At 40.4% G+C, this 27,723-nt stretch overlaps 3 protein-coding genes across 8 annotated transcripts in view; all 3 read right to left on the minus strand.

The window, feature by feature from the left end:
• si:dkey-260g12.1 (tumor necrosis factor receptor superfamily member 5) overlaps window positions 1-2,653 on the minus strand; it is a 9,705-nt gene extending 7,052 nt beyond the window's left edge. The window contains exons 1-2 of one of the 6 annotated variants that reach the window (XM_046045862.1): window positions 2,587-2,653; window positions 416-559 (exon numbers count right to left, since the gene is read on the minus strand). In XM_046045862.1, the coding sequence (XP_045901818.1) occupies window positions 416-486 (71 nt within the window). In that variant the 5' untranslated portion in view covers window positions 487-559; window positions 2,587-2,653. Of the gene's footprint in view, window positions 1-415; window positions 560-1,403; window positions 1,614-2,049; window positions 2,213-2,305; window positions 2,521-2,586 lie in introns of those variants that run through there. The other 5 variants (XM_046045860.1, XM_046045863.1, XM_046045864.1 and 2 more) reach the window with 5 other exon arrangements.
• A 372-nt stretch (window positions 2,654-3,025) lies between these two features.
• iffo1b (intermediate filament family orphan 1b) lies at window positions 3,026-17,105 on the minus strand. The gene is made up of 9 exons (XM_046043664.1): window positions 15,722-17,105; window positions 12,057-12,117; window positions 10,981-11,076; window positions 10,063-10,203; window positions 9,742-9,926; window positions 9,507-9,633; window positions 8,239-8,328; window positions 7,716-7,846; window positions 3,026-6,381 (listed from the first exon to the last, which is right to left on the minus strand). The coding sequence occupies exons 1-9, from the start codon at window positions 16,702-16,704 to the stop codon at window positions 6,282-6,284; spliced, it is 1,914 nt and encodes a 637-aa protein (XP_045899620.1). The 5' UTR covers window positions 16,705-17,105; the 3' UTR covers window positions 3,026-6,281.
• A 1,102-nt stretch (window positions 17,106-18,207) lies between these two features.
• Window positions 18,208-24,652, minus strand: opn9 (opsin 9). Its single transcript, XM_046043665.1, is given in 8 exon segments — window positions 18,208-19,501; window positions 19,723-19,803; window positions 21,229-21,343; window positions 21,468-21,606; window positions 21,950-22,089; window positions 22,257-22,407; window positions 23,351-23,514; window positions 24,544-24,652. Coding segments are annotated over 7 exon segments (774 nt in total). The 5' UTR covers window positions 23,460-23,514; window positions 24,544-24,652; the 3' UTR covers window positions 18,208-19,462.
• Window positions 24,653-27,723: the final 3,071 nt, after the last annotated feature.

The raw sequence follows: 27,723 nt of genomic DNA on the forward strand, positions 1-27,723 counted from the left end.
ACATTTCATATACCTATAGCTCTCTTTTTTCAATATTTCATTATTTCTTATTACCAATGTTTAGAAGACCTTATATTAAAATGAGTAAAATTACTTTTGATGCTTAGGTATATTTTCCTGCTAATACCTGCTTGTCTTTACTAGTAGTATGTATGCATTACTTAATGCATGGTTATTAGTAATAATGGTGTATTTTCAAATTGTAGTAGTACAAGTTTAAGTAAAGGATTTGAATATTTCTTATAGTACTGCTCACCTCACTGAGGGGGAGCCACCTAACTTTTGTAAATAACTAATCCTATAGCCTTTGGTATCATTATTGGTTGTTCTCTTACAGTCAGTGAAGTATATTTTGTTTATCATGAGGCCCCCTGCTGGTTGAGGGCAATAAAAGTGTGCACTGTAAAGTATTTACCAGTTGTGGTTGTTTCCTGGATCTTGGCACAGTCTCTGCAGTTTGTTGAGTATGGCACAGCGGCAGTGCATCTGTAACCAGCCTCACAGATACACTTCACATCGGACTTGCTGGTGCAGTTCTGACTCACCTTCAGATGTAAATCTGAGACGGTGGAAGATAGAGGGAATTTTAGGGATTTTGATCACAGAAAAGAGAATGAGATTAAACGATTTTACGTTTATTATAGAAACCTAGAGGTCACTGGTATCATCAGAGTCCCGACGAGCATGGATGAAACTGTTAACTTGGCAAAAATGACTCATATTTCTGCATACCCACTGAGAATTGCAAGCACCTCCAACTGCTGCTTAAAAACGGTATAATATTCTTTGTGGAGTTCAAGTGTATATTTTTTGAACGATTGGAGTGTTTTAGTAGAATTAGCATTCCTTGACATTCAGTAAGTAAGCGCTGATAACTACATTTGATCAATGTGCACAACAAAGTGTCTGAAAAGAGGCGGATGCCTAATTCGGCAGAACAGATAATGTAGGCTATTTGCAGCCACTTTTTTTCTCAGTAGGCCTATATGCTATGCTATTCTCAGCAGGCATGCAAAATTCGGCACAACACCGGTCCTTTTTTCTGCCCTCTCCACTGACAGAGACCGAGTAGGGAAAAGATTGGGTGCCAATGCAAACGCCAACATGTGAACATGTGAATGGGAAGCACTGGTCACGGTGCTGACAAATGAATGCTGGTTACCCTGGGGTGCAGGCATTGTGTGCCCAGAGACTGCATGGGGCACTCTGTAAAAATATTTAAATCAAGAAAGTCCTTATTTATATGTATAGGAGCTAGCTAATGGCTAGCTAATGATTTGAAAATTAGCAGGGGGGAAATGCATCACATAGCCTAAGAAACTACATTTCAATATAACATAAGTCATACAATTTTATCGCAAAATATACTAAACAAAATATGGTCAAAAATTTTACTTTCTTACCTCAAAATCATTTTTTTCTCTATATATTCTGATTTCTGAATCATTAAATTGCAGCTGGTCGAGGTGGAACTCGTTTTTACTACTTTATATATAGTTTGGTCATTTAGTCTGGTGGTCCTTGTAGTGAAGATAATGGGTAGACACTCAGTCTATGTACTAGTTCTGGGTTTTCATAAAGTTCACTCAGGTGTGTCGGCCAGAACACCACTTAGGCCAAATGTTCCAGAGTATGAAATGATGAGCGGAGGGATAGTTCTTATTCTGTTTCTTTATTCCACTTTGTTTTGTGAGTGAGTTTGAGGATGAGTGTAATGCTAAGTGTGGTTTCTATAAAGAGAGAAACAAATACAAATGAATAAAGGAAACATATGCACACACTCATTTCTCCTTAAGCACTAATATACATTACCAAACATAACAAAAACAATAGTCAGAATATGAGATTTTCTACTATGCGTTAAGTTCCCGCTAACAGACAGCACTTCCTGTCATCTTTGATACGCTTTATAGCCTCCAACTGACTAAACGGCTGGCTGCTTTTATTATGAAAAACCCCGTACCGGATACTATGTTCCGTTCGAGCTAGCAAGGCCTTGATTCAGAAGTCTCGATAGCGCTCCAAATAGCAATATTTAACACCACTTACTTCTTATTCTACTCCACCACCAAGTACTGAACAATCCTAACAACAAGCAGTAAAGTATGCACATGTCTAAACACGATATTACATATTTTTAACCCGACGTACCGAATCAGATGAGCCGAAGCTCGAAAGTGAATGTACGAATGCGGAAATAATTAGCACCACGGTCGCGTAGCGACCCCTTGAACTCTTAACCACATCAAACAGCAGAAATAACAACTGGTTTGACAAGTAAATACAATATCACAGATGTACTTACTCTTCTCATTTACGCACACAGAAAGGTGCAGCTCACAACTACAATCCAGCTGACCGACTATCTCTGGCTACCCAGTTACAAGTGCTAAATAAACGGAAGTAAACGTGAAACACAATAGCAACACTAACATAACTTTGGAGCCTTTTCCACTGTCCTAAAACTAGGGATAGAGTTCCCTCAAAGGGTTACAAAATAATTATGATCGGTTATGACAGTTCAAGGGCCTCAAACAGATATCTGAATGAACCATAAGCAAATGTCCCTTTGGTGCATCTACTCACTCAGCTCATAGATATCTTAAACCTGTGACGAAGAGGTCCCAACCAGTGGCGCTATTAAAAATGTCGGGTACCACTGGTTTAATCTTATACAATGCATCGAATGTAGTGGAATAAAAACTACAATATTTCCCTCTGAAAAACAGTGGACTGTGCTTAAGCACAGAAATCAAAGTGATCATATTTAGTTACTTGGTTTAAGTTTTATTTGCCCAGGTTTCGGTCCTATTCAACGGAGAGTTTAATTTGTGGTGCTCACTTTTTAAAATGAATCAATACTGACATCTCTTTCCAAAAACAGTCCTCCACCTCTTCCTCCACAGTCAAGCGCAAATAAATGACTCAATTTTTTAATAGAACTTTGTTGACCCCCATTTGTTTTAATTTACGTGAACTGACACTTTAATTTTAAGGCGGACAGAAAAGGCTGAACGGAAACAAGAAATGTTGCAACTTTTATTCTTTCAGTCTTTCTTGACACATTACATAATGTAGCTCTGCAGTGAAGCTTGTAAGGCTAAATTACTGTCATGGTGTTTAAACCTGCATAGTCACACATCTGGAGTACTCAATTATACTCAGGATTAAAATCAAATTGTTATGTGACACAAATTGATTCAAAATAGTTCGAGGCATTCTCCTCTGAAGACATGGAACCGTCAACCACCATAATTTCCACTGAAAAGCTAAATAGAGTCATTGTATCTTCTATCTTCTTTCAGATGTGTGACTAAGGACTTTTGTCTTTTGCAGTCTTCGAACACAAGTATATATTCAAAGCTATATTTCTTTTACATACACTGTATATTATCAAAGCCATCATACAGTCATTTTGCTAAAGCATTTGCATTTCAGTGATTCTCTTGAGTTATTTTTAAATTGACTTTATTTGGCAGCCACATACACTCATAAAGAAAGAGTACCAATGGAAAAAAAGATCTCCATTGTTGTTTGATTTAAATATTTACAATTTTTTGAGGTGATTATGTCAAAAGACAGCTCAGTCTCAAATTTCTCTTGTAAAGTTAAACTGCTAAACATAGAGACAATATCAAATTGGACTTGTTATGTTTCCTTCTTCTTCGTGTTGTACATTTGCCCCAGTAAAAGTCTTTTTAAAAAACACTCACTATACAGACATAACACCCAAAAACATACACACTGTCACATGCATACGTAGAGACTCACTCAGTGTGTGAACGTTAACCTATACAAAGGGAAATGGTGTGTTTTATATCTCACACAATTTATCGCTGACATCCTCCTTCTGTAGTCAAATAGTAGTGAAACACTTATTAACATTCAGCTGATTCCAACATCCACACATGCACAAGTTTATATAAGTTTCAAATCTGTCCACCTACTGCCTTTATTACTGAAACAAAGGGCAAGTTGCAGTGGAAGCAGAAGAGATACATTTGACCCAGTTCGACCACACAGAAGAAACTACAGCCAGGACTATATTTAGATAACACGGTCTGATATTAGAGTAGTGATGGTAGGGGGCGTTCCCCTGACAGTGATGATTTCCAGCAATATGTTAATATATATGTTTTACAGTAGCAGTATGTCAGAGTTAAAGTTCATGGTAAATGTGCCCAGAAAAACCTAAATAAAGTAGAAATGAGGTATGTGTTTGTGTTCAATTTATTATTCTAGTACCCCACCTACAACATGACAAAGATGAGGAAATATGAATAGAAGAAATAAAGTTTTCTGTTTCCAGCGTGTCAAGATTTTTTTGTACATTTTACAAGTAATAGTGCGGATCGTTTCATTTACATTTTTGCTTTGCTCTTCCTTTCTATGTGCAAACGTTTACAAGCTCAAAAATATGTTTAGTTATATACATCAAGCACCTTGGTGAAATAGCTTCGGCAGCTATATTTAGTTGGTCTTTTTTTTTTTTTTTCAGCAATTACCTTTTGACTCACAATCTGACCATGTTCATTTTATTTTGGCACTCAACAACTAACTTACATTATTTCATGACCATCTTTTAGTTTGTCTTTTATGATCCTTAAAGTGATCCTGCTAAACCATGCAGCTCAGCTTGCAGAGCACAGGACCAGACTCTAATCTAACGCAGCTACGTGTCAATACACATTATCATACAGTACTTTTCTTGTTTGAGTGTCAGAGACACAAAGAGCAGAATGAAGCGCCAACACAGACTCCAGATCAGCTTCAAGAGGCTACTTTTCAAACTGAAAACAAACATGCTTTCCTCTGACGACATCCTTCACCGCTGTCTCCTGGAACTTTCTGGAAGTTTATTATTAAGCACCATTAAATAGAAATTACACACCTCAAACATTTTTTATCTGAGACATTGATGTTGGTGCCTACTCTAGGGTGGATTTCTCAGTGTATGAGGGTTGCAACGGTGTGGTTTACTCTTCCTAAGCCTGACACCAAAATGATGCTGATGCTTGCTGCCAATGTTGTAAGTGCTGTTAAAATAGACTGTAACTGCAGTGGAAATATTGTGACAAGATTAGCTAAATTGGCCACTTATTTGTTTTTGTATTTATTTATGCCAGAACATCAGCAATGGGTAACATGTTTAAACTGTTTTATGGTGGATTTCGCAAACAAAATCCTGTTTGCTTCCAGGTAATTCACAGCAGATCAATAAGTGAATTAGACCACAAAATGCCGTTATTATGACAGACCACCAAGACCCCAACTTTCTTTTGACTGTTTTCAGTAATGGAACCTAATTTATATTGGGATGTTGATATTCAGAGATACTACTCTGCTGCTCCAATACACACACACAACTAATGTTTTGGTTATTTTTTTAAATCCACTTTATGGTTTTGCTAGATAAAGCACAGATGCTATTATTTATTCATGACTTAAGGTTTGCTTTGCCTGTGGTTTAATCTGCCGCTATGCAGATACAAAGCAAGCTCTGAATCTGCAGCTGGCAGGCAGTAAAACGCTGAGTCATGACATCTTATTAGACTGTAAAGACCCAAGCTCATTGTTATCAATACTGAACTCGACAATCAAACCCAGAAATACGCGTGATAAACTCAAGGACAACCTTTGTTGCAGTATTTTAACACTAAAACTGTCCTGCTCCTGTCCTGTTTGTTTACTGGTAGAACATAAGTTATAGGCCTGTAGATTTATGTGGAGTGGATTTTACAAGGTTCTAGTGACCTTACAACAGGTATTTGCATGATTAGCTTCAGATGCCCAAGTTATCAAGTGTTTTTATTGTGTAGAGTGAATAAGTCATGCTATGTTTTCCTGTAGCCTACAGCACTCCACTGCCTCACAACATCACAAGGAGCCTGGTTACGTTTTCTCTTCAACCTTCTGAATCTTTACAGGACAATCCATTATAAGCTTTGGTTTCTTAACTACTGCTGTCAAACACAAGATGACATGGTCCAACTACAAGAAGACCTCTCCCCTATGCAGGGCAGTGACATCTGCATGGAGTAGTATTAACAAAAATCCAGCTCTGCTGCTCAGTCACACTTTCAGTGCTCAAAGTCTCCTCAGACCAAAGTTTATGTGTGTGGACAGCAGGAAGAATAAACCCTAAATGTGAGAAAATGGAGAGGTTCATATGTAAACGTGATGTTGCCATAGTTAAGTGTGTGTATTACGTTGGTGTGGTACTGTAGCTGGATGCAGTGTCACGTGACCATAGCCCCCATTGCTGCCGGAGTGAGGAAGTGTCAAGATCGCCCAGCGCTCGAGGAAGAAGGCGGAGATGATGAAGACTTGTCGCTTTCTCTCTGGTCACTGTCCTCAGTGGACGCAGGTGCTGCAGAATCACTGAGAGAGACAGAAACACATGCTGGAAGATAAAAAAATACAAACATAACAGATTCATGTGTAACAAATTAACACTAGAAAATTAACACTTTATTTTATGGGTCCCGTAGCTTCCTATAATTTTCTAGAAGGAAAGAATTCATAGAAAAGTTCCTGGAAAAACCCCCAATTTAAATTGGCTTAACTTAAACGGAAATAGTGTGTTCATTTAGTCCATTTTCAATGAATTGCTGACAAACTAGTCTTTTATTCAGTGTATAGCAGGTCAACTGAACATGGAAAAATGGAAAATTTGTTCACAGGCAATCATACAATTCAACATATATGAAGAATAAAGTTTTCGATAATAAAAGAACACTTTCTTTGGGTTTAAATTCAAGCAATTCCTCTGAAAATCAACAGCTGATAATAAACTCAATACATCCAACCAGAGTGGAATAATGGTTTAACAACCTTTTTCCCTATAATAACTACCAAATCATATATTTCTTTCTAGGAAAGGCAACACTTTATCACCAACCATCGATAGAAACTTACTATACAGTATACTGATATGATCAATGCAAAGAAGAGAGGAAAGAGAGCCAGGTTAGGACCCATGTTGGCCCAGCTTTGACTTGAGGCTGCTTCTAAAAATCTGGGACAAAATGGGACTCATGTTGGCCAAGCAGCGGAAATCAGAGACTGGTGTGCCCTTCTTCTTCAGGAGGATCTTCACAGAGACCTGCCCCATCAACATCCCAGATCAAGCACTCAACGGCAGACCATGATGAATGCACGGCGAAATGTTCTGGGTGTGTATTTGTATGTATAGACTTTATATTTAAATAACTGAATATACCCTATTGTTTTATTTTATTTTATTTTATTTGTTACCATATTTTGATTCATGGTCTGATAAGTTCTGTGTGTGTAGCATGAAGGGACTGAAAACTTCCTTTTCGTTACACAACTTTGTGTTGTCTACTGAAAAAAAAATTGTGGCTTGTCCCTTCTACCTGAAGTGCCCCAATTTAGCATTTCTACATCATATATAAACATTTAATACATGGTTTATAATATGCTACAATGTAGTTGTAGCAGACCTAAGTAGAGGCTGGTGTATAAACAGATAATGTAAGACAAGACGTTAAAATTGTTGACATATACTGTACATTTATAAACACAATGTCACAACTACATTGTATTGTGTTTAACAATTTATAAATGCTTGTTTGCTGCTTATAAATGTTATATGGGGGGCTTAGAGTAAAGTGTTATGATAGGATACTAAAGAACTGAAAGCCAGCATGTGTGTATGTGTGTGTGTGTGTGTGTGTGTGTGTGTGTGTCACCTGTCTCCACTCTGTGTAATGAGTCTCCTGCAGGTCTCCATCTGAACATCTAGGCCTCTCTTCATTGAGCACATCTCCATGTACTCGTGCAGGTGTCGGTTCATGTCGCTCTTTGCTGTGGCCAGTTCCAGCTGGAGCCAGAAAACATGCGGCCGTACATCCAAATGTTATATTACAAATGCTGTATGTGTACTAAACATAAAAAGGTTTGTTTCCTTCAGTGCAACTATGAGGTGCTGGCTACGTGCATGGCAAATTAATGTTGCTAAACTTCACATAGCTGTTCCATCTTTTGTGCTGTTGCAGGCACAGAGAGCTGCACAAACCTTAGGCGCATGCAAGACATGTATAAGAGATGAGAAAAGCCGTGGTATTAGGCTTTTAATGTACAATGCGTGAGAGGATTCAAGCACTTGAGAATAAATAAAGAGCACAGAGCTTAAAAATAACTAAAGCACAGGCAACATATAGGAGCAAGGACATGGTTTAATATATATGAAAAGATACATAGCAAATGTCTGACCTCAATTTGGTCAATTGTCTCTTGGTATTCCTTCTCTCGGGACTTGAAAAGACATTCCGTGTCATTAATCACCTTTTCCAGACAGTCCTCCTGGTAGAGAGGGAGAGAGAGTGTGAGTAGGTTTGTGGTCAGAATTTCAGGATATGGAAAAACATTTAGCAGCAAACAAAACATATTGTCACACAATCAGAGACTAAGTGAAGTTACACGACTATTAAAGCGCAGCTGGCTTTATGCTCCCATCAGCTCAAATTTCACTGACTAATGCAGCTCTTCCCTTCAAAAGGGACAACAGACTGTTCAAATACCAGACAGTCGGGGAATGAAAACAAATACCTACATGCATTTCTTGGAAACAAACACACAGTACACCAGTACAGGCCAGACACTGCATCTGTGTGTGTGTGTGTGTGTGTGTGTGTGTGTGTGTGTGTGTGTGTGTGTGTGTGTGTGTGTGTGTGTGTGTGTGTGTGTGTGTGTGTACGCACGCAGTGTTTTGTGCTAAAATGCCCCAGCCACAGTAGAGCACTGAAGGTCAGATGATTCAGCTGCGCATCAATTCCACTCATAACGTCAGAACTTTAAAAGCTTCCTTGAAATCTGAACCAACAATATCAATTTCAATACACGTGAAGGATGACGGTGACAAAAGGTGCAGATCCTGATCACACACAAAAATTCTCCTTTCACAGTGACCTTCGCCCAGGGAATTACATAAAAAAAAAATGAATAAGACTGAATAAGACATTAACTGCATCTGCATCTGAAGGCTAGGTATGAATTGTTTATAAAAGTAACGTTAGAACAAACATGGTGTGCATGTCTATGGTTGCACTTGTTCTTCTAAATAGCCTGACACGCCTGAGGGTATAAAAACCGATTTCCTTCTCATTGCTATCACAAGCAAATCCAGATTTGAGTGAAGGTCATCCTTACAGGCTTAAATTATGAAATTATACAGTCTGGATGTAATCCAATTATAAACATCACTTCATACAAAGACTTAAATAAATACAGAAAAGGCAAACACATGGGAGTTATTGTCAGGCTACTGTATATGTGGGAACAGTTATACAAATTAACACGTCCTAAAAATGACCACAGAGCAGAATCAACACCTCTCTGACAAAGTTTCACAAACACAGTAAATGTTGGATTGGATTGCATCATGTAGTCTGGGTGTTGCCTTTGTTTTGTCTTTCCCCGGTATTTAGGTGATTCCTTAACACCAGAGCAAGAGATCTCAATGAAAAACGTTGCGTGCCTACCTCTCCTGGTGGGTGGGCAGGATCAGGAGGCAGAGTGCATCCTGGGAAGTCCTCCCAAAGAAGCAGTGTCTCTTCATTCTCCTCCCAAGCCAGACTGTCACAATCATCCTCAAACTCACATTCCCGCCTTGAAATAAAACCATAAATGCACACACACAGAAAAACGATTAGTGGAAGTGCAGGACTGAAGGACTCTAACATTATACTCATCATATGTCAAAGTCAAACCACTCACAGTTGGTTCAGCATCCTCTGCATCTCCTCATTGATCTGATTGGCTGATGAGCCGCAATGCTCTTCGTCTTTGACCGCACCTCCATCACTTTCGGAGGTGCTCACAGGTTCGTCGCACTCACTCCCGTTGAAGGACAGAGGAGTTTGTTTCCGGCGACAGTTTAGAGATGATTGGCTGTTAGGAACCTGCAGGGATACAGGATTACCACCACTATCAATATACAAGACAAACGTTGACAGGAAGTGCCTCAGTGGATTTGATGACACGTGGAAAAATAAACAAATAAAAAGAACCAAAGATGGTCAGTTGTTCTTCTGGTACCTGGTACATCTGGATCACATCTTCACAGTTCCTCTGCTGAGCTACGTCACACAGACGAGCGGTGATGTCGATCCTGCGGCAGATGTCCATGTCCACCTTCATGGCTTTCTCCTGGATCTTACTGTCCAGCTCTGACAAGTTCTACAGAGAGCATGAAGATAACCAGTTGAAATAAGGGGAAGGGAAAACTTACTCGAAAAATACATCTATAGCTTTATTAACGTTCATAAATTACTGCTGTAAAAAAATTTATCACTAATGCAATTACTAAGAACGACATTTGGGTTGCCCGATTGTAAAAGAATCTCTGGCTGCTTTATATCCTCCTCCAGCATGTCCATGTGTTTCTATTTGATAATAGTGCAGGTACAAATGTTGGCAATCCAGGTAGGGTTTATTTATTTATTTTTTTGTCTTTTTTATTTGTCTCTAATATTCCATCAAGTCTGCAGGTGTAAATGTTACTAAATGGACCGGGGTCCAGATGCTCTGCCACCCTTTTCCATGAGCTAAGTCATAAAACGGTCCATTGGAGGGGTCTTGTGAATTAAGGGGCTGGATAAAAAGACAAACTGGAGGAGGATTAACACCTGCCAGATTATTATTTTTTTTCTTCTGACCCATCGCTTATTCTTATTAATGGCTTATTACTGGTGTATACAACATCAGTAAATGGTCAATTGACATTGAAAGAGCAACTGAGTGAGGAGTTTTGTTTCAGATATAAAGCCATTAGTTACAACTTCACACAGGGTTTCTTATTTAAAGTAAATGATAATATAATTTTACTTGCTATTTAAACAGTTGAAAGCCACAGTCCATCCACTGACAAGCAGAGAGACATGTAATTACTGCTAATGTGCATAGCTATGAGTATGTATGACTAGTATGTGACTGTATATGTTGTACTGCACTCACATTGCTCATGAGGCCTTTGAAGAGAACCAGCTCTGCCTTCAGCTGCTGAACTCTGAGAGCCAGCTCGTCTTGACAGCCCTCACTCTCCTGCAGGTCCTGCACAGACAAAGGAAGCCGCAAAGAACACACATGTACATGTAAGCACCAAGTGCAAACATGCCCACACACATCTCTGTCTGTACTGGAAAGTACAGGTTATATTAAGCAAGCAAAGATCATCAACACAATAAAAGAAATGAAATCGGCAAAGGGCACAATGTAATTTGTACTCCTCTAGGGAGCTCTAGATTTGTCAGATGCCATCGTATTTCTTTCTCATGACTTTTTCACGTGCTACACTATTGGTCGAGTGGTGTTTTGCTGCTTGTGGTCTCCTGTGCTGTGGTGAAATTGGGTCAGGTAGATTCCTGGCAATGGTACCCATGAGTTCAAACACACAAGTATATCTTAAACACACCTACCCACACACAGGAAATCAACAAACCATTGGGTTCATGAAGACACAGCTGCAGGAAGCACAAATATGGCAACCTGACAGCAGGTGACTGAGTTAGATAAAAAAAATAAAGCTCTGTTTTGTCCAAATGATTTTGATAACTTTTAAATGAGAACAGTCAGTGCATTTTAAGTGATGGTCAGTGGTCAAAGAAAAAAAGAAAACTAATTACAGAAGAGTGTAACAGTTTGGTATGAGTCAGGACTTGAACTAATACATGCTGCATAAAGTCAGTGCCAGCAGAGTGAGAGCTTTCTCCCTGCCACTGTACAAGCCGCAGTGCACCTATTTAAAAAACTATTTTTTACTGATGTTATCAGTTCACCCAAGATATTTAACTACTAACACTTTTTTTTAAATTGTTGACAAGCCAGGAAAACATACATGGTATGATTGCAGTATTTTTAGGTTAGCTAAGCCATAGCTGAAGTATCACATAACCATTTATTTTGGTTGTTTTAATGACTCAGGTGGATGTCAAAGCTGTCAAATGTGACACAAAACACTCAAAGACTTCAGTTCAGACACACTGGTCTCCAGCCATGTCTACCTAAACACACACAAAATGCCATAATGTTACCTCTTGTAGATCCGAAATTTTCTGTTGCAGATCCATCCTCATAGTGTATTCTTCTTCCCATCTAAGGAATACACATGCATAAGAAGTAAACCATCTTTTAGTCCATGTCTTAATGTAAACAGAGAACAAACACACAGATAAAGAACAGAAAGGCCTTGACTTTCATGCATTACTATGTAAATATAAATGTGTGACTGAGTTTTTTGGCTTCATCTGTGCATGGGTCCATTTATGCATCTTCCAAACCCGCTTAGAAAGGTATGAATGGACCCATGACTGAACTACTTCAAGGGGTTTAAAGGTCAAAAGGGCTGAAAGTCAGAAAGGCATTCTAGCCAGATGTCATACAATTGTAAGTGCATCTGTCTCACACCACCATTGTATGACAATCAAACCCCTCCTGACACATAACATCTCATGACGCTGCCGTCCAGGATTGACCAAAAAAGCAGACACCAATTTTAGAAACCAAGCTTGGGGACCAGTTTAACATTAGCAGAATTTACAAAAGCTGCAACCACTGTGTCTGCTCAATCAGTGTACAGTACATACTGGATTTGTGAGGCCAATATTTGGGAAAACATCCAATAACAACATATCAGGCAACATCAGCACATAACATAAAAAAACAATCTTGAAACGGAGCCCATAAATTTGTTGTAAATGTAATGTTATCACAGTTTCTATATGACCTATCTATCTGCAGTAAGCTGATACAAGCTCTACTGCTGAAAATGGCATCTTCTCCTAAAACACAACTTGACACTTAAGTTCCTTAAAGTTCCCTGGGGAGTTTTTGGCTTCTAATATCGCTATGGAGCTGGGGGGTTTTACCGGTGGGTCCCCATTATGTTCATCTTGTACGCGCACACCAGTGCTAATGGTTTCAAACTATTCCACTGATCAACAGGAGGGGGTAACACAGCAAGATATGCTGTAATACGCTAGCAAACACATGGAAGTGGACCACTAGCAACATGGATGTATACAATGCTGGATTTAAAATACTTAAGGTATTGGCTTTGCAAATGTTTCACAAGGTAGGAAATGTATATGACACATTTGTTAGACCTCAAGGATACATACAATGCATTTTGGTGAGTGATACTGAATGTATAATCACTCAACAAAATTGCAATTCTGGAACCAGTCATCATCCTTTAAAAACAGAGGAATGACACAAGAGATCAGCCGTCAGGTGCTGGATTTGGGCTGAGTGTCTGTGGATCGGACATTAAAATGTAAGTGCAGTTTAGATTAATTATATTAGCTTACAAATCTGGTTACAAGTTGAATGAAACAATCAGGTGTAAATGGGGAAAGTGGCAGCGAGTCATTTGCTAATTCACTCACATGAATCACTAGTTTGATTCATTGAGTGCTATGAAGATGAAGCTCCGACGATTGGCCCATGAATTTGAGCTTTAATACATTTAAAAGCCTGAGCACAGATCCTGTACGTGATCTCAGATTCTGTGACTTCACCCAACATATGTGCCTGGAAGAAATCCACTCACTGCAGTCTGTAGCCTCTTATATACATATATCCTGCTTGAAATGCAGAATGCTGCGGCACACCGAGACCTTCAGGGAATACTAAATCTGAAAGAAACAGAGTCATGAAACAGGAGGTGTTGTTGTCGTAGAGGATGCTTGTTTGATCAGTAAGGTGAGAGCGCAGAGAAAGCAGAGATGTGCTTCTTTCTGCAAGCCAAGCCCCTAACCAGCAGTTACAGCTTGCAGTGCATGCTGCATTGCAGATACAGTGTGGAGAGGGGTATGCGCAGTGGGAGAGATGAGAGGCAGAGAGCAGGGGAGAGGGAGAGGAAGTGTTCAGTGTGGGCGTGCGTGGGGCCTACACGTGAAAGTGTGATGGGCAGAGGGAGTGAGGGGAGGGCAAAGTGGGAGGGTAAAGGAGGAGAAAGATAAGCGGTCTTTGAATTTAAAAAAAAGAACAAAAAGGAAAAGAAAAGAAAAAAGGAGGGTAAAAAGTTTTCAAAAATAGGCTAAATGCACCAAAGACTTTCAGATAAATGAGGGTCCTCAAATATATATGAAAATGACTCACAGAGGAAACAACATTATAAATAATTGACTGCATAAGTAATGGACATAAATCTGAAGGAAGGAGTTTCACTTGGAGAAACAGGCTCCAATGTCCCCATTGTCCCGAGGTAAACAGATACCTACAGCAAGCTCACAGACCTGAGAAGTTTGATTTGAACATTTGAGTGGGGGCACGGCATGTCACACACCTTGATTCGCAGGTAGTGAAACAAAAATCTTTCTGGACAAGAGGTCAGTATGTATCACCCACTCTCAAGTCTCTACATACAATTAAATCAAGTGCCTCATGTCTCTCCCCTAACCCTTGTTTACAAAGAGCCCACTATACCGTGGTCAAGATCTCCTTTGTGAAGAATGCATGGCTGCTCATTTGGACATAATAAGAGGGTATTCAACGATGAATGTGCTGGATCATGGGGGCTATTGTGGTCCACACGGGGCGGATAATACGTAATCCACAAGTGTCATATATCGTTCAGATGTGACGTGTTAAAAAGGTAAGATCCACCCTAAAAGAAAAATTCAAAAAAAAAGTTCACATTGTGCTATTCTGGTGATCTGGAAGCACAGACAGCTGCCTCCCTAAATTGGAAATCAGAGCATCCAGATTTTGTACTGGCTAGGTCATTGGTGGATGCATTTTTGTGTGATTGTGGATTCAGAGAGGTTTTGTTTGACATGATCCTAGGGCAGCAAATTACTTTGCTATCAATTAACATTATTTTCTTGACTAATCAATTTGTTGTTTTGTCTTTAAAATGTCAGAAAATAGTGTAAAATGCCCATCTAAATTTCCTGGAGCCCAAGGTGACGTCTTCAAATCTCTTGTTTTGTTGCAAAACCCAAAAATATTCAATTAATTGTCACATGAAACAGAACAACAGCACATGTATTTTTCCTTCTATCTTTTTGAGAAGCCAGAACCAGTGATAATAAATCAATCAATAAGTAAATCAATTATACCATTTCAGCTCTAGTTCAAATTTAACTTAAGCTGTCCATATGTCCCAGAAAAATCACAATGGGTGCTGTTAAGGTATCATAGGGTGTGTTTCAATATTCACAGTGGCCTATCTGGACCCCCTCCAGAATTGTCTTTTGATGACCTCATCAATCAGTCTTGAAAGACTTCACAAAATAAAAATCTGCGGTACAATCAGCATGAGCTCTATTTCAGGATGGATTTCCCCTAATATTCCTGTAAACTAAGAAACCAATGAGTCAGTGTCCTGGAAGCTTTGAAGTGAACATTTGTGCCACAGACTGATCTTCACACGTCTCTATCAAGCTCTGACCTTCACTCTTCTTTATATTTAGCTCGTGATGCGTTAATTTTGCAGGCGTATTTCTAGCAGCAGCACCTGCCTCTGTGGTCAGACATGTGGATGCAGGGTCAGACTGGAGGTGATGGATGAAGAGGCTTTTATTTTTGCTGACTCTGCTTGTGTGGGAGACTTCTGCTCTGCAGCTGCTTTACAGCTTTGCTCACTCGTCCAAAGTAAAGCATTACACACACTGAAGAAAACTACAACGACATGCTCAGTAGAAATGCCCCTGTAGGCCAAACAAGTCTAATAAAAGGGTTTCACTCCATTTACCTGCGTTTGTACTCGTCTCTCTCCCTCTTCACTTTGGCCAGGACATTATAGAGGGCTCTTATCTCAGGGGTGATGGTGTCAATCTGGACCCCGACTCCGTCAGGGTGCACCCAAGACACTCCTGGGCTGGTCAGACGCTCTGCACCAGGGCCAAACTTGCGGGTGTGGTTGTAGGACCAGATTGTGCCAGGGAGGAACCTTGGAGGAGGGTTGGTGGAGCTGGTGTAGGGGACAGTTTTAGAGCCAGAGCCAGGAGAGTCCACACAGGGAGAGGGCTGGCTGATGGTGATGGCTGGGTTACCAGTGGCATTTGTTTGGGTTGAGCTGGAGTTTTCAGCGGCTGTCGGTGGGAGGGTTGTTGTGAGTGGTGGTGCAAACAGTGTTGTAGGCCTCCTGGCTGAGTTGTTGGTGTTGTGGAAGGGGAGGGAGACGGGCCTGAGCGGTATGGTCCCGACAAATCCGGTCTGCACACCTGCTTCCTGGGTATGCGCAGTGCCCTCACAGCATCCACCTTGACAGCCCTTGTTGGCATCCAGCGCCTGTTGAAGCTGCTTCTCTAGAATCTTATTTCTGCGCTCTAATTCGTGCACTTTTGCCAAAAAGCATCTGAACCTCAGATTGAGAGTTTTGAGGACGCTGATGTTGGATCCCAAGTCGTTTCTGAGAGCCATGGCTGCCGGGGGATGCGGCACGGCACGATGCTGGTAAAGGTGGCTGCTGTGATTGTGGTGGAGGTAAGGTGAGGTCTGTGAGGGTGCGGTGAAGTCAGGCCCCGGCTGATCAGGCCCCGGACTGGACTGCTCACCTAGTAGAAAAGCTGTTTCGTCCGGTCCACCGAAAACGGCGTCGGGCAGGAGGCCTGAGGGAGAGTCTGGATGTCCGGACGATTGGCTCTGCTGCGGATGCTGTTGGAGATGCGCGTTGGCCTCCAACAAAGGATTCATGCTATGGTATGGAAAACTAAAGCGCTGCAGATCTGGCATGAACACGGAAGGGAATAATCTTGCTACAACAGAATACAATGACTGGATGAATAATAAGTAGCTGTTAGAATGCTAGAAAGACGTGCGCACAAAACGCCAGTATCTATCCGATTATATAACCGTTTCTAAATAAGAATCTTATCCTTAAAGCTGAGAGGTCTTAACGGCAGCTGAGGATCAGCGCTCTCTGACCATCCGCAACAAAACATCCAAAAGCGACTCCAAATGGGCTGCGAGCAAGAATACAAAATGCGGCAACACTGGATCTGCGCCTCGGTAAGATGTTTTGCAAAATAAACGTACTTAAACGAAGAAAAAGACGCAGAGCCTGGATGAATTTTTAAAAAAAAAAAGAAATCAAGTGTTACCGCGTCACTGAAGTTCTGGCAACAAGATGTGACCGCAGGCAGGAGCAAGTGTTGCGGGATTGGAAGAGCACAGTTACCGTAAATACTCTACTAGAGCAACGCTGATCCATTAACTGTTTGTTTGCTGCCGAATACAATACTCACCAAGGCACCTTGTTGTTTTGCACAAGGAATGTTTACACTTCAGATTTGCAGAAAGTTTGACAAATGTGAGTGATAGAATAAACACAACCTCAAAAGAATTATTCAAATGTTTAAAGCTTTTAAAAAAACTGAAACCAAGGCTGGATCGCTAACCACCTGCTCCACAATCCAGATTCAGACCACAGAGCCCCACTTTCATTGTGTCAACTGGTTTGTGGTAATTTGACTAAAGCACTAGTAAAGTATGCATGTTATGTCAGTTGAGACTGCAGTCTCAACTGACATAACATGCATACCTCCTTCTGTTTCCTCTGTTTTCTCCCTGTGTCAAGATATAGTTTCAAAGGAATGGTTCAACATTTTAATTTAATTATAAGGTAAAGATATTGCTGCAATCGGTTAGCTTAGTTAACTACTTTAAAAGCAGGAAACAGGGGGACCTGGGACAAAGTTAACATTTGCCTTTATGTTTCCAGTATCTTCAACCAAGTCCAGTTGCCCTTGACTTTAACCTTCATTGGATAACTATGACCTGGATGACTGAGAATCTTCACAGACAGTTTGCCTTTATGGTTACAAAATCTGCCTGCCTGCACCTTTAACACTGACTTATGTTACATCTCGTTTATTTAATCCGTACACAAACCTTATGTCAAAATGCTGTTTTACCAGGATTGTTATGCTCTGTAATAGTTCTGTTTAGTTCTCTGAGAAGTATCGGCTACTCCCTGGAGTCTCCGCTGGTTAGCAACTGCTCATCTAACTCTGCCAGAAAGCTAAAAAGTGTAGCCTATTTCCCAAATTGTCCAACTATTCATTAGGCTACTTACCGCTGTGGGAGAGAAAAACCCTCAGAACAGGCAAGAGGCCTTATGGGCCTTCACTCTGAACCTCAGTTCTCTTGAATGTAACTGTGACTTAGACATAGATCAATTGTTGTTCTTTCAATGGAAATGCTATTCTTTTCAGTGAGACACAGATTCCAGTAAAGTTCAAATTAACTCAAGTTTAGTAATATTTCAAACAAATACAAATACTTAATGTGTATTTGAGCTGGTCCCTGGAGCAGACTCTCCAAACTCTGCATTGCACTGGTTGATATCCTGTTTTGCTCCTCTTGTGGGTCTTAGGATCAGACCCACCTCCATTTCCATCTCCACACATATTCAATATTAAAACAACAGTGTATTCTACCCTACAACACTTATAAAGTAACAAGACTGAAATGTGACAGTGATCAGTAAGACATCATCTTGATATTAGCAAAACATTGTATATGCTTAAAACAACTACACAGTTCAAAGTACAAACTTTATGTGCTGTGCCAACTGCACTGTGACAGCCATCAGAGTTGTGGTCCACTTCCAAAGGCCCATTGTATTCATGTGTCTAGTCTTGTATTTTATGAAGTCTGAGGGCAGGTGCTAGCAACAATTTGTTAAAATCCAAATAGGCCCTATTGTCCCTCAATCAAATATGCAATTAATTCTAAATTGTTAGCCTGAGCCTCTGATACGGCCGGCTAGCAACACTGTTCAACTGGCCGGTGTTTGTGTTCTTTACAAAAATGTGAAGGCCATAGCCTGAGAGCAACAAGCTGTGAGAGAAAACTGCACCTCAATGTATCTTTAAATAAACACCTTAAACATTATTCTAATAAACATGTTAAACATTACACTAGTATTTAGTAGTTATCAAGCTAGGCATATGGAATACTCAAACATCATGGCTAAATGCTAAATAAAATATCTTCAACACCACGCAGCTAACCTGGGGCCAGAACATATTCAAGCGTAGAAACACAGTAGAGGACTGGGGGCTCCCGTAGCAGAATAACCTGGCAACTACAACTAAAAACCAGACCGATGACAGTTAGGCTATAGCTTTTAAACAGTTACACAGTTGCTAAACAAAAGAAAGTCATTTTTTTTGAGTAGGCTAGTACATGATTCATTTTCATTGTCGCTCAGAGTGCTAGACCTGCACTAGGCTATAAAGGCCCTGCACACCCATGATAAACCCACATAGGCTGATTAAACTTATTTTGACTGATTAGACTAAGCATAAGTTGTTTTCATGACATACATTTTGACAGTGACAGGGTTGCTGGATGTGGACCCTCTCAGATTTCTCCTGGTCTTCTGTCCACCGATGCTGAAGTGTCTCTGCTTTGCCTTCACTGTCCGAGGAGGCAAAGTACAAAACATGTCTGTTTTTCTTTTCCACCGACAAGGATACGGTGTCTCTCATTTTCTTCCTACAGCTCTGAGACAGGCTGAGGCTCCCTTAAAGAGAAGAGAAGATAAAGAGACTCAAAACACAACCCTTTAGTGTTTTCTAAACCTACTATTTTTCCTGTTAACGACAATGCGTCCAAGAAACAATTGGAAATAGATTAAGTTCACTCGTGTTCCTTACTTGCAGATAAGCTCTCCATCGTGTCCTGCACTAGCCTCCTGCAGTGTCTGCATCAAGGAATCTGAAATTGAACCTCAGTAGGTTTTACCTTTGCAAGTCTCAGGTCTTTGCTAGTGTGACTGACAGAGGAGGACGGTATAGATGCCAGAGCGCGATTAGATCTGTAGACCTGAAAACAGAAGCAACAGTTAGTGCTGCTATTTGCAACTACACCACAATTCACATGCACTTTAATTTATTCCTACAAGGACAATATATATAAACCATATATACAGTATATTAAAGCCCTTTGAAGACAACTTGACGCTTGTGATTGGAAGAGAGCACCCAGTCTGGCTCACCAATCTAGGATTCCCAATTTCCATGTCGTTATGCAATTTATATTGCCATGTGAACTGTTATTGGTGGCTGTGAGCTGACATGGCCAGATGGCTTCTGTATCTCTCATGTTTGTCTATTGATGGAACAGAAATCTGTGAATCCAAGGCCTTCAGATTGGGACAGGGCCAGGTATAGCAGCTTGTATTTACTTTACTTTACATGCAAGCTATATTGCAATAACACACATATGTTGGCTATTGTCTTCTTCTAGTAGGTAGAAGGGGTGTGTCTTTACTGTGTTTTGTGTAATGCAAGATGGTCAGCTGAGGGTTTATTGTTCTTTTATCTTTGTGTTAGACAGGTAAGTAGATCCTTAAAAATTGAGTTATGTTACATTTCTGTCATTGATTGGGCAATACCTACACGCCATTATTCTTTTGTAACTGCCCCATATTTTTTATTATATGTACCCAATTTAAACCAGCAGTATGGATAACCCCCTTCTGACCGTGAGAGTAAATTATACAAGACTGTCCGTACGTGCTTATGACATATAGGTTCTGCTATACTACTGTATGTTGCTGCTCTCCGACAGTTGCTTCCCCATTTAGCTCTGGCAAACCAGTCATTGCTGGTTGGCATAAAATACATAACGACTGGTGTGCCAACGTAGGAATGTTGCCAGACACCAGATTTAATGTTATGTATGTTACATAAATTATGTACATTACGTAGCTTAAGTGAAGTTAAAAACAAGTCAACGTTGACTATTGGTTTCACACGAGTAACAAACACTGGTCTCCTGGGTGAAAGTCTGACATATGGAGTTGGACCCGCACTCCAGCTTTACGTTAGTTAAACAACCTGAAAAAAAAAATAACTTCATTGCCAAACTCCGAGAGGCTTATGTTGGATCCATTTCCTCTAGCAACCTGATTTATAACAGTTCCTTAGGGCTGAATATTCTTAAAGAAATTGCCATTCAGAAAGTCACCGCAAACCAACTGATGAATAAGAACAATGAATGAAGGGCCTTTGGGGCTCCTGAGCATCTTCTCACTTTTATGTTTGGTAATCCCCCAGGTCCCTGGCATTCCTGCTGTCTGCCACAGTGTCTTTTTCAATATTATCACTAGGGGGTGCCAGAGTTGCAATGCTCATATTCTATATGCACAGTGGCTTTACATAAGTGACTAATACATTAAAACAAAACAATTACAGAATACAGACACAGAACCTCCATTTTGCATCAAGAAGCAGCAGTTGTCCTCACCGTCAACAGGATGACCAAATATGAAGTGATGATGGTAAGTAAAGGAAATCCAAAGCATACTGTCAGGACGAGGACAATATAGATTCTGTCATTCAAAGACGACCTCATTCTCCACCTTGAAATAGTGATACAGGCAGATGGTTATCGCATACATCATTTGTCTGCAAATGCATTAAAGAGTACAAATCAGAGAATACACAGACAGCACAGATCAAGCACTGTAAAATAAATTAGATTACCAGTTAATGGTGCAGCTGGTCCCATAAGGTTCTGGTCAATAACTTCCAAAGCCAAAAGCAGGCAGTAAGGCCCAGAACAATGTGTAAGCCCACACCACTGCTATGGACAGAGACACATGGTGCCTGTCAATCCATTGTCCTAGAGAGGCAAAAAGGATGCAAACTGCTTAATGAACATAGTGTGACCTTTTAAGCTGTGTGTTCATGGGAATTCTTCACATTTCACATTTTTTTGAAACATCAGCAAGTTTAAGTGGGCTTTAGTGTTACGTAATCAATGTCAGTATGACTTTTACCTCAACAAATGTTTAAATCAATACATTTGCACAAGAAGACAAGGATGTTGTACTGACTAGAATAAGTATGTTGTCTAAGTACGGTTTGTGTTTGTACCTTGGTGAGAAATCCCCCAATTTATTCATGAAGAGCAAGATGGATTTAAGGTGAATATGTGCTTGTGTGTTAGAAGATGTCAAACTTGCCATATCTTAAGCAGCAGATCTTCAGGCAACGTTCCAGAGTGATAAGACAGGTGGTGAGCATAGAGCCAATGCCAGACACAAAGCCCTGAATGCCATACCAAAGGCAGCCTGTCTCCCCAAACACCCAGGCATGGCACAGGCTGACAGAGGGAGAGAGAAGGGCTTTAGACCCCCTGCTTAATGGATCATCACCGTCTGTCTCTGACAAATGGCTGCTTGTCTGGATATTGTCAGTATTATACTCACAATGTCAACACCCTGAATTCATGCCTGGGTTGTCATTGGTTGATAACAAAGTATTGAGTACCTGGAAATTATGAAAAATGGCGCTCCCAAGAGGCTGACACCAAAATCGCTGAGTGCCAGGTTGATGGTCAGGAGATCTGGAGGTCTGAGCTTCTTTCTTCCCCTACAGTAGACTAACAACACTGTGCCATTCTCCAGCAGTGATGCGACAGCTGGAGAAAAAGTAACAGTGAGGAAAATGAAAGAACATATATGAAGAAGGTCATTGTTAATAATTTTATGCCAGCTGCTCCCCATCTAGACTCATGCTGCACAGGGAGCAAATCAACCCGGACAAAACAAGCAAATGAACAAGTTTGAATGTGACAGTAGAGAATCCGTTTAGTTTCATTGATTTGTTGCGTAAACCAATCACTGAAGGTAACGTTTAAGATTCAGAGGCATAACTGATGTGAAGAGTAAATTGTTGTTCAGTTCAGTCAATTGTTCTTATTTCTCTACTCTTCACAAATGTTTTGTATTTAGACAGTCTGAACTTTATTGCTTTTAATGAGGAAACGTTGGGTTTTGTCTTTTTGGTTGACTAGTGAGCAAATAGAAAACTTTTCTAAAACCCATTATGAGTGAATAATAAGTCAGTCACACAGCACCCATGAACTTTTGAGTCCTTGGTTTGTTCTCACAACACAATGTTATCTTTTACAGTATTCAATTTTTAAGATTCAGGATGGTATGGCATTTTGTTCACTTGAATGCCAATGTTATATATTATTTTTATTGTCATTATTTTCTTTCCCCTAATTATTATTATTACATATTAAATAGACACTAAAATGTCCCTTTAAGTAGATTTAAATATATATAATTTATTTCCTACTATATCTCAGGTAAACTATATTATATATTCTGTGTGTGCTTGTTGCACCACTTCAGTAGAGCTACCGTGTTACATTTATTGTAATAAATAGAGACAAATAATTTATAATAATCAATAATAACACATTCGCAAACAAAATTCAACATTTTTGTGGCTGAAGCTCACATCAAAACATTAAATGTAATCTGGCATGACATATTTGGAAACTTGGGATCCTGCTCAGAATTTTAAATAACTTTCAGTGTGTTTGAATGTCGTTCGTCTTGAACCACGCTTACCTGCGAAGGTGAGGAAGACAGCGATGGCCAGGTCTGCAGAGGGGGACAGCTGGGATAGGAACCGTGGGTGGATGGATGAGGGGACAAACCAGGAACCCGTGTCTCCCATGGATGTGTAATACACGGTTCAAAGGCAGCTTACAGATACGAGGCAGCTTCGTGAGCTTCAATGAAGGCACAAATACAAAAAAAATACGTGACACTATGCCAACTACAAAGTGCAATAAGCAGCATGTGGAAGTAACATTTTCTCACAAGGAGGGTCATGTCACAAAGCATTATCAAAGATATAAATGATTATAATTGAGCGATTAATATAAATTAGTGTTTCTCAACGGGGGCGGTACAGCCCCCAGGGGGCGTTCCGAGGACGATGGGGGGCGCTGGAAGCAATACTTTGGAAGGGGGGGTCGCTGAGCTGCTTTCAGGGGGCGTTTGTTGGTTGTTTACAGTTTACACTTAAGATTCACAACAATACGAGTTTAAACTTTAAACTACTTGCAAAAAAACTGATCTGCAACATTAGAACCTGCCAATTTAGCGCACTGCAATTGGACGAGACGGTGTATTTTCTCTCCGTCAGCTACTTGTGGTGCAGCTTCGTGCTGCCTTCACGGGAACGGGAAGTCAGAGTGTTATCTCTAAAATTTTACCCACATGGCGTTTACTGTGTAAACTCTGGAAAACTGACGTTCTCTTTCTTGGTAGAAAAGTGTTTATTTCTCTGAGGAATACACCGTGAACTTCTTGTTATCTCAGTGGTTACACATTTACAAGAGGGATATCCTGCTGTCGGACTTACCCTGAAAGCAACTTCGCTGCGACACCAGTGAGTGACGTGGACCCACCTCGCGCTGAGAGTCGCAGACAGTTTGTGCTAAAGCGGACTGTGGAATATTGCTATCTTTGTATATCCTTAATACAGATGAAGAGGCGGTATGTTGTCTTAGCTTGACTTTATTATTTTTCTTTTGAAAACACAATATTTTCCATAGCCTTCCCTTTTAGAAACCCATGTATCAAACAAGCACAATTTCACTTATTCTATTTATCAACATCATTCTTTTCAAACTTACTGTTTAAGTGGACATTAACTGTAATACAAATGAACAAGCAAATATAAACAAACAGTCTGCTCAGACCTTACTCATTGCCCTGTAACCAAACTGGTCTGTAATCATTGGGAACATTACCAGTCAACACTTTTCTTCTGGCTAGTATGTCAGCTTGACAGCAGGTTTCACAGTACGTCCAGAGCGTGTTCTCAAAACTCTGGGTGACAATGTTATGCTACCAGTCTCAGAATCCGTTTGGGTTGGACGGGTGGCAGTTGCCACGTTACCCGGTGGGGTGGAGGCTTCTGGTGACTGTGTCGGAGTATCATTCCTTTCTTGGTTGACCATCTGCAGATGCCTCCGGTTTCATCTGGTGGTGTCTCCTTGTGGCGTTTTCACCACAAACGAACATGGAGTAGAACACGAAGCCTGTATCACCCCGGTCCCTCCCCATGTCTTCTCTGAGTCTGTTTTCAGTCGCACTCTGTCGCCGACACCTAAGGCTTTGTTGTGTATCTCCTGTTGTAGGTGTATTAGTAGGCCTGCTTAGCTTTGGCATCTGTCTGCCTGACTGTAGACAGATTGGGCCATGCCGGTGTCAACTGATGGTGGAGCTTGGGGACTGTGGTTCGCACTCTCCTTCCCATAAGGAGTCTGGCTGGGCTTTCTTTTGTCGGCTCCGTGGCTGTGTCCCTGTAGATCAGGAGAGCTAGCTGGGGGTCTTGTTGCCTCAGGATGCTTTTAGCGGTCCTGACAGCTCGCTCTGCCATCCCATTAGCTTGGGGATAGTATGGGCTCGATTTAGTATGCTGGATGTCATACTTGGATGTGAAGACCTGGAACAGCTGTGAGGTAAACTGCAGGCCGTTATCTGTAATCAGCTCTTCAGGTATCCCGAATCGTGTGAATATGCTCATCAGCTTACTTATAACCGCTTCACTTGTGGTCTGGGTGAGACTCAATACTTCAAGCCCTCTTGAATAATAGTCAATAACAACCAGGAAGTGCTTTCCTTTGAACTCATAGCTAGTTTCTGCCAAGGGAGCCCCGGCAAAGGCGTTGTGATAAGTGGTTCCCGGCTTTGGCTCGGTTTGTGCTCATTACAGTGTGGGCATGAGGAGACTTTCTCCTTTACCGCATGGCTAATCTTTGGCCACCAGACGGCATCTTTGGATCTCTCCCAGGATTTGTTTAAGCCTTGATGCCCGTGGTGGATCCTCTCCAGTATCTGAGTTCTCATCGTTTGTGGAATCACTATTTGGTTTCCCTTCTTCACCAGTCCATTATGCTCACTAAGACTACTTCTCTCCATAAAATAGTCCAAAGCTGGTCTGACGACATCCTTTTTATATTGCAGCCAGCCAGACTTAATGTATAGTCTGACCTTCTGCAGGGTTTCGTCCTGCTTTGTCTCTGCCTTTATGCGCTCCAGCACTGTTTTAGGCCTTTCCTGCTCTTTGATGGCGTCCACGTATGCCTGGACGTCCTCGCTCAGTTTTGTGTCGTCCGCTTTTGACTCCGGGTGCCTCGACAGAACGTCAGGTATTATCAGGTTCTTACCTGGGATGTACTCAGCGACAGGGTTGAACTTCATTAGGCGGATCAGAAGTCGCTGACACCTCAGTGGAGTTTTGTCTAGGTCTCTGTGGTTGATGTGTGTCACCAGTGGTTTATGGTCAGTAAGTAATTTGTAGCTTTCCAGACCACACAGATATAGTGTAAATGTCTGATAAATCGCATTTATATTCTCCTACATAGTATTATATTTATATATTTAATAAGACATTGTAGTTCTACAGTGTCACCTTGCCTGTTCTGCTTTTATTTTGAAAGGTGTCGTTTTTTTCTTATGTTTTTGTGACGCTAAACTTCCTGCTATTTTTCTCTTCACAATGTGGTGCTCACGCGTCGTCGGAAGAACGGTAAAAAACTGGTAAACACGTTATTTATCATGTTCATCTATTTGAATCTTGTAAAGAAGGAGTTTACATTGTGATTTTATTATTTTCGTATTGTTTGTACATGTTATTTCTAAGACCTACGAACTGTGAGCGTGTGTCGAGCTAGAGAGCGTGATAGCCGATGGCGAAAACCATTTGATTAGCGTCCTTGGAGAGCGGAATGAGGTATGAAAGAAAATGTGTCTAGTGTATTATTATCAGAAGGGATTTTGTTTAAGGAAAGGAGAATGTCATTACTTCATTTGTTTATGGGTTAATTGCACATGTCGTCAATATAAAAGCAATATTATTTCTGTGAACAATTATAATATATTGTATTTCATTTAAAGGCATGTGATATTTATTTGTCAAAAAGGCTTAAAAACATTTCATTTCATATTCATATTGGTTGTTAGTTAAAATGATTTGTATTGTGTGTAAACATGATTAATATGTGAACACAAGTTATGTGCAAATTATTTGTGAAGCTACATAGAAGCCTTTTGTGTTTCTTCTGTTTTATTCTGTAGTTTTCACGGTGTTCATGGTGCATGGTGCACGTTGAGAGGAATAATAAATCGACACCCGTTTGAAACTCTCTGCGTCTTGATCAATAAATCCAAGGGGCCGCTACAATGACTAGTGCTGTTTTCTGGGTTTTTTCTTTTAACAACGCCCGCCATAGCGGGCTATTACTGCGCCAACTAGTCTGTCAACATAACTTTATAATTTAAGTGTTTTTATTTATATCACCTTAATAACAAAAAACATTGTTGTACACGTTTCAATCTATAAATCATTTTGATGATGAATGGCACACAACTTTAATATTATTATACACATTTAAAATAATCTGATACTTGGACACACTGGTTACATTCTGCATAATTATTTTGACCACATACAACCGAGGGTCGTATTTTTGTCACAAATTTGCACACCATAAAATCATTGCATGACCGTTTATTACTATATTTAGCCATTACATTGTCATAAGATAACCCTCTATCCATATGGTAAAGAAAAAACACACAATGCTGACCGCACACTACAGAATCCACATCTTGCTCTTGTCTAACAGAATGTTGCGTGGACTTACAATTACTGTTGAGAAAGACAGAAAAGGATTCAGGAAAATGTGAGTATACCGGAGAATTCCCAAAACTGTCAAAGAATGATCCCACACCCTGCTTGTCAATATAGATAGCGACCCAATGTTGTCCTCCCAGGTAGGAGGGGTCTGTGTTTACCACCAACATGGTGGGTCTCTTTTTAATAACGAAGCTGGTCACTAGCAAATACTCCAAGAAAGACGCCTTGCTTCACTACCTTATCAAGTACTTTTGACAGTTCTATCGTATTCATACTATCGTTTGTT

The sequence above is a fragment of the Micropterus dolomieu genome, linkage group LG03 (genome assembly GCF_021292245.1).
Source record: "Micropterus dolomieu isolate WLL.071019.BEF.003 ecotype Adirondacks linkage group LG03, ASM2129224v1, whole genome shotgun sequence".
In the NCBI taxonomy this organism is placed as follows: Eukaryota; Metazoa; Chordata; class Actinopteri; order Centrarchiformes; family Centrarchidae; genus Micropterus; species Micropterus dolomieu.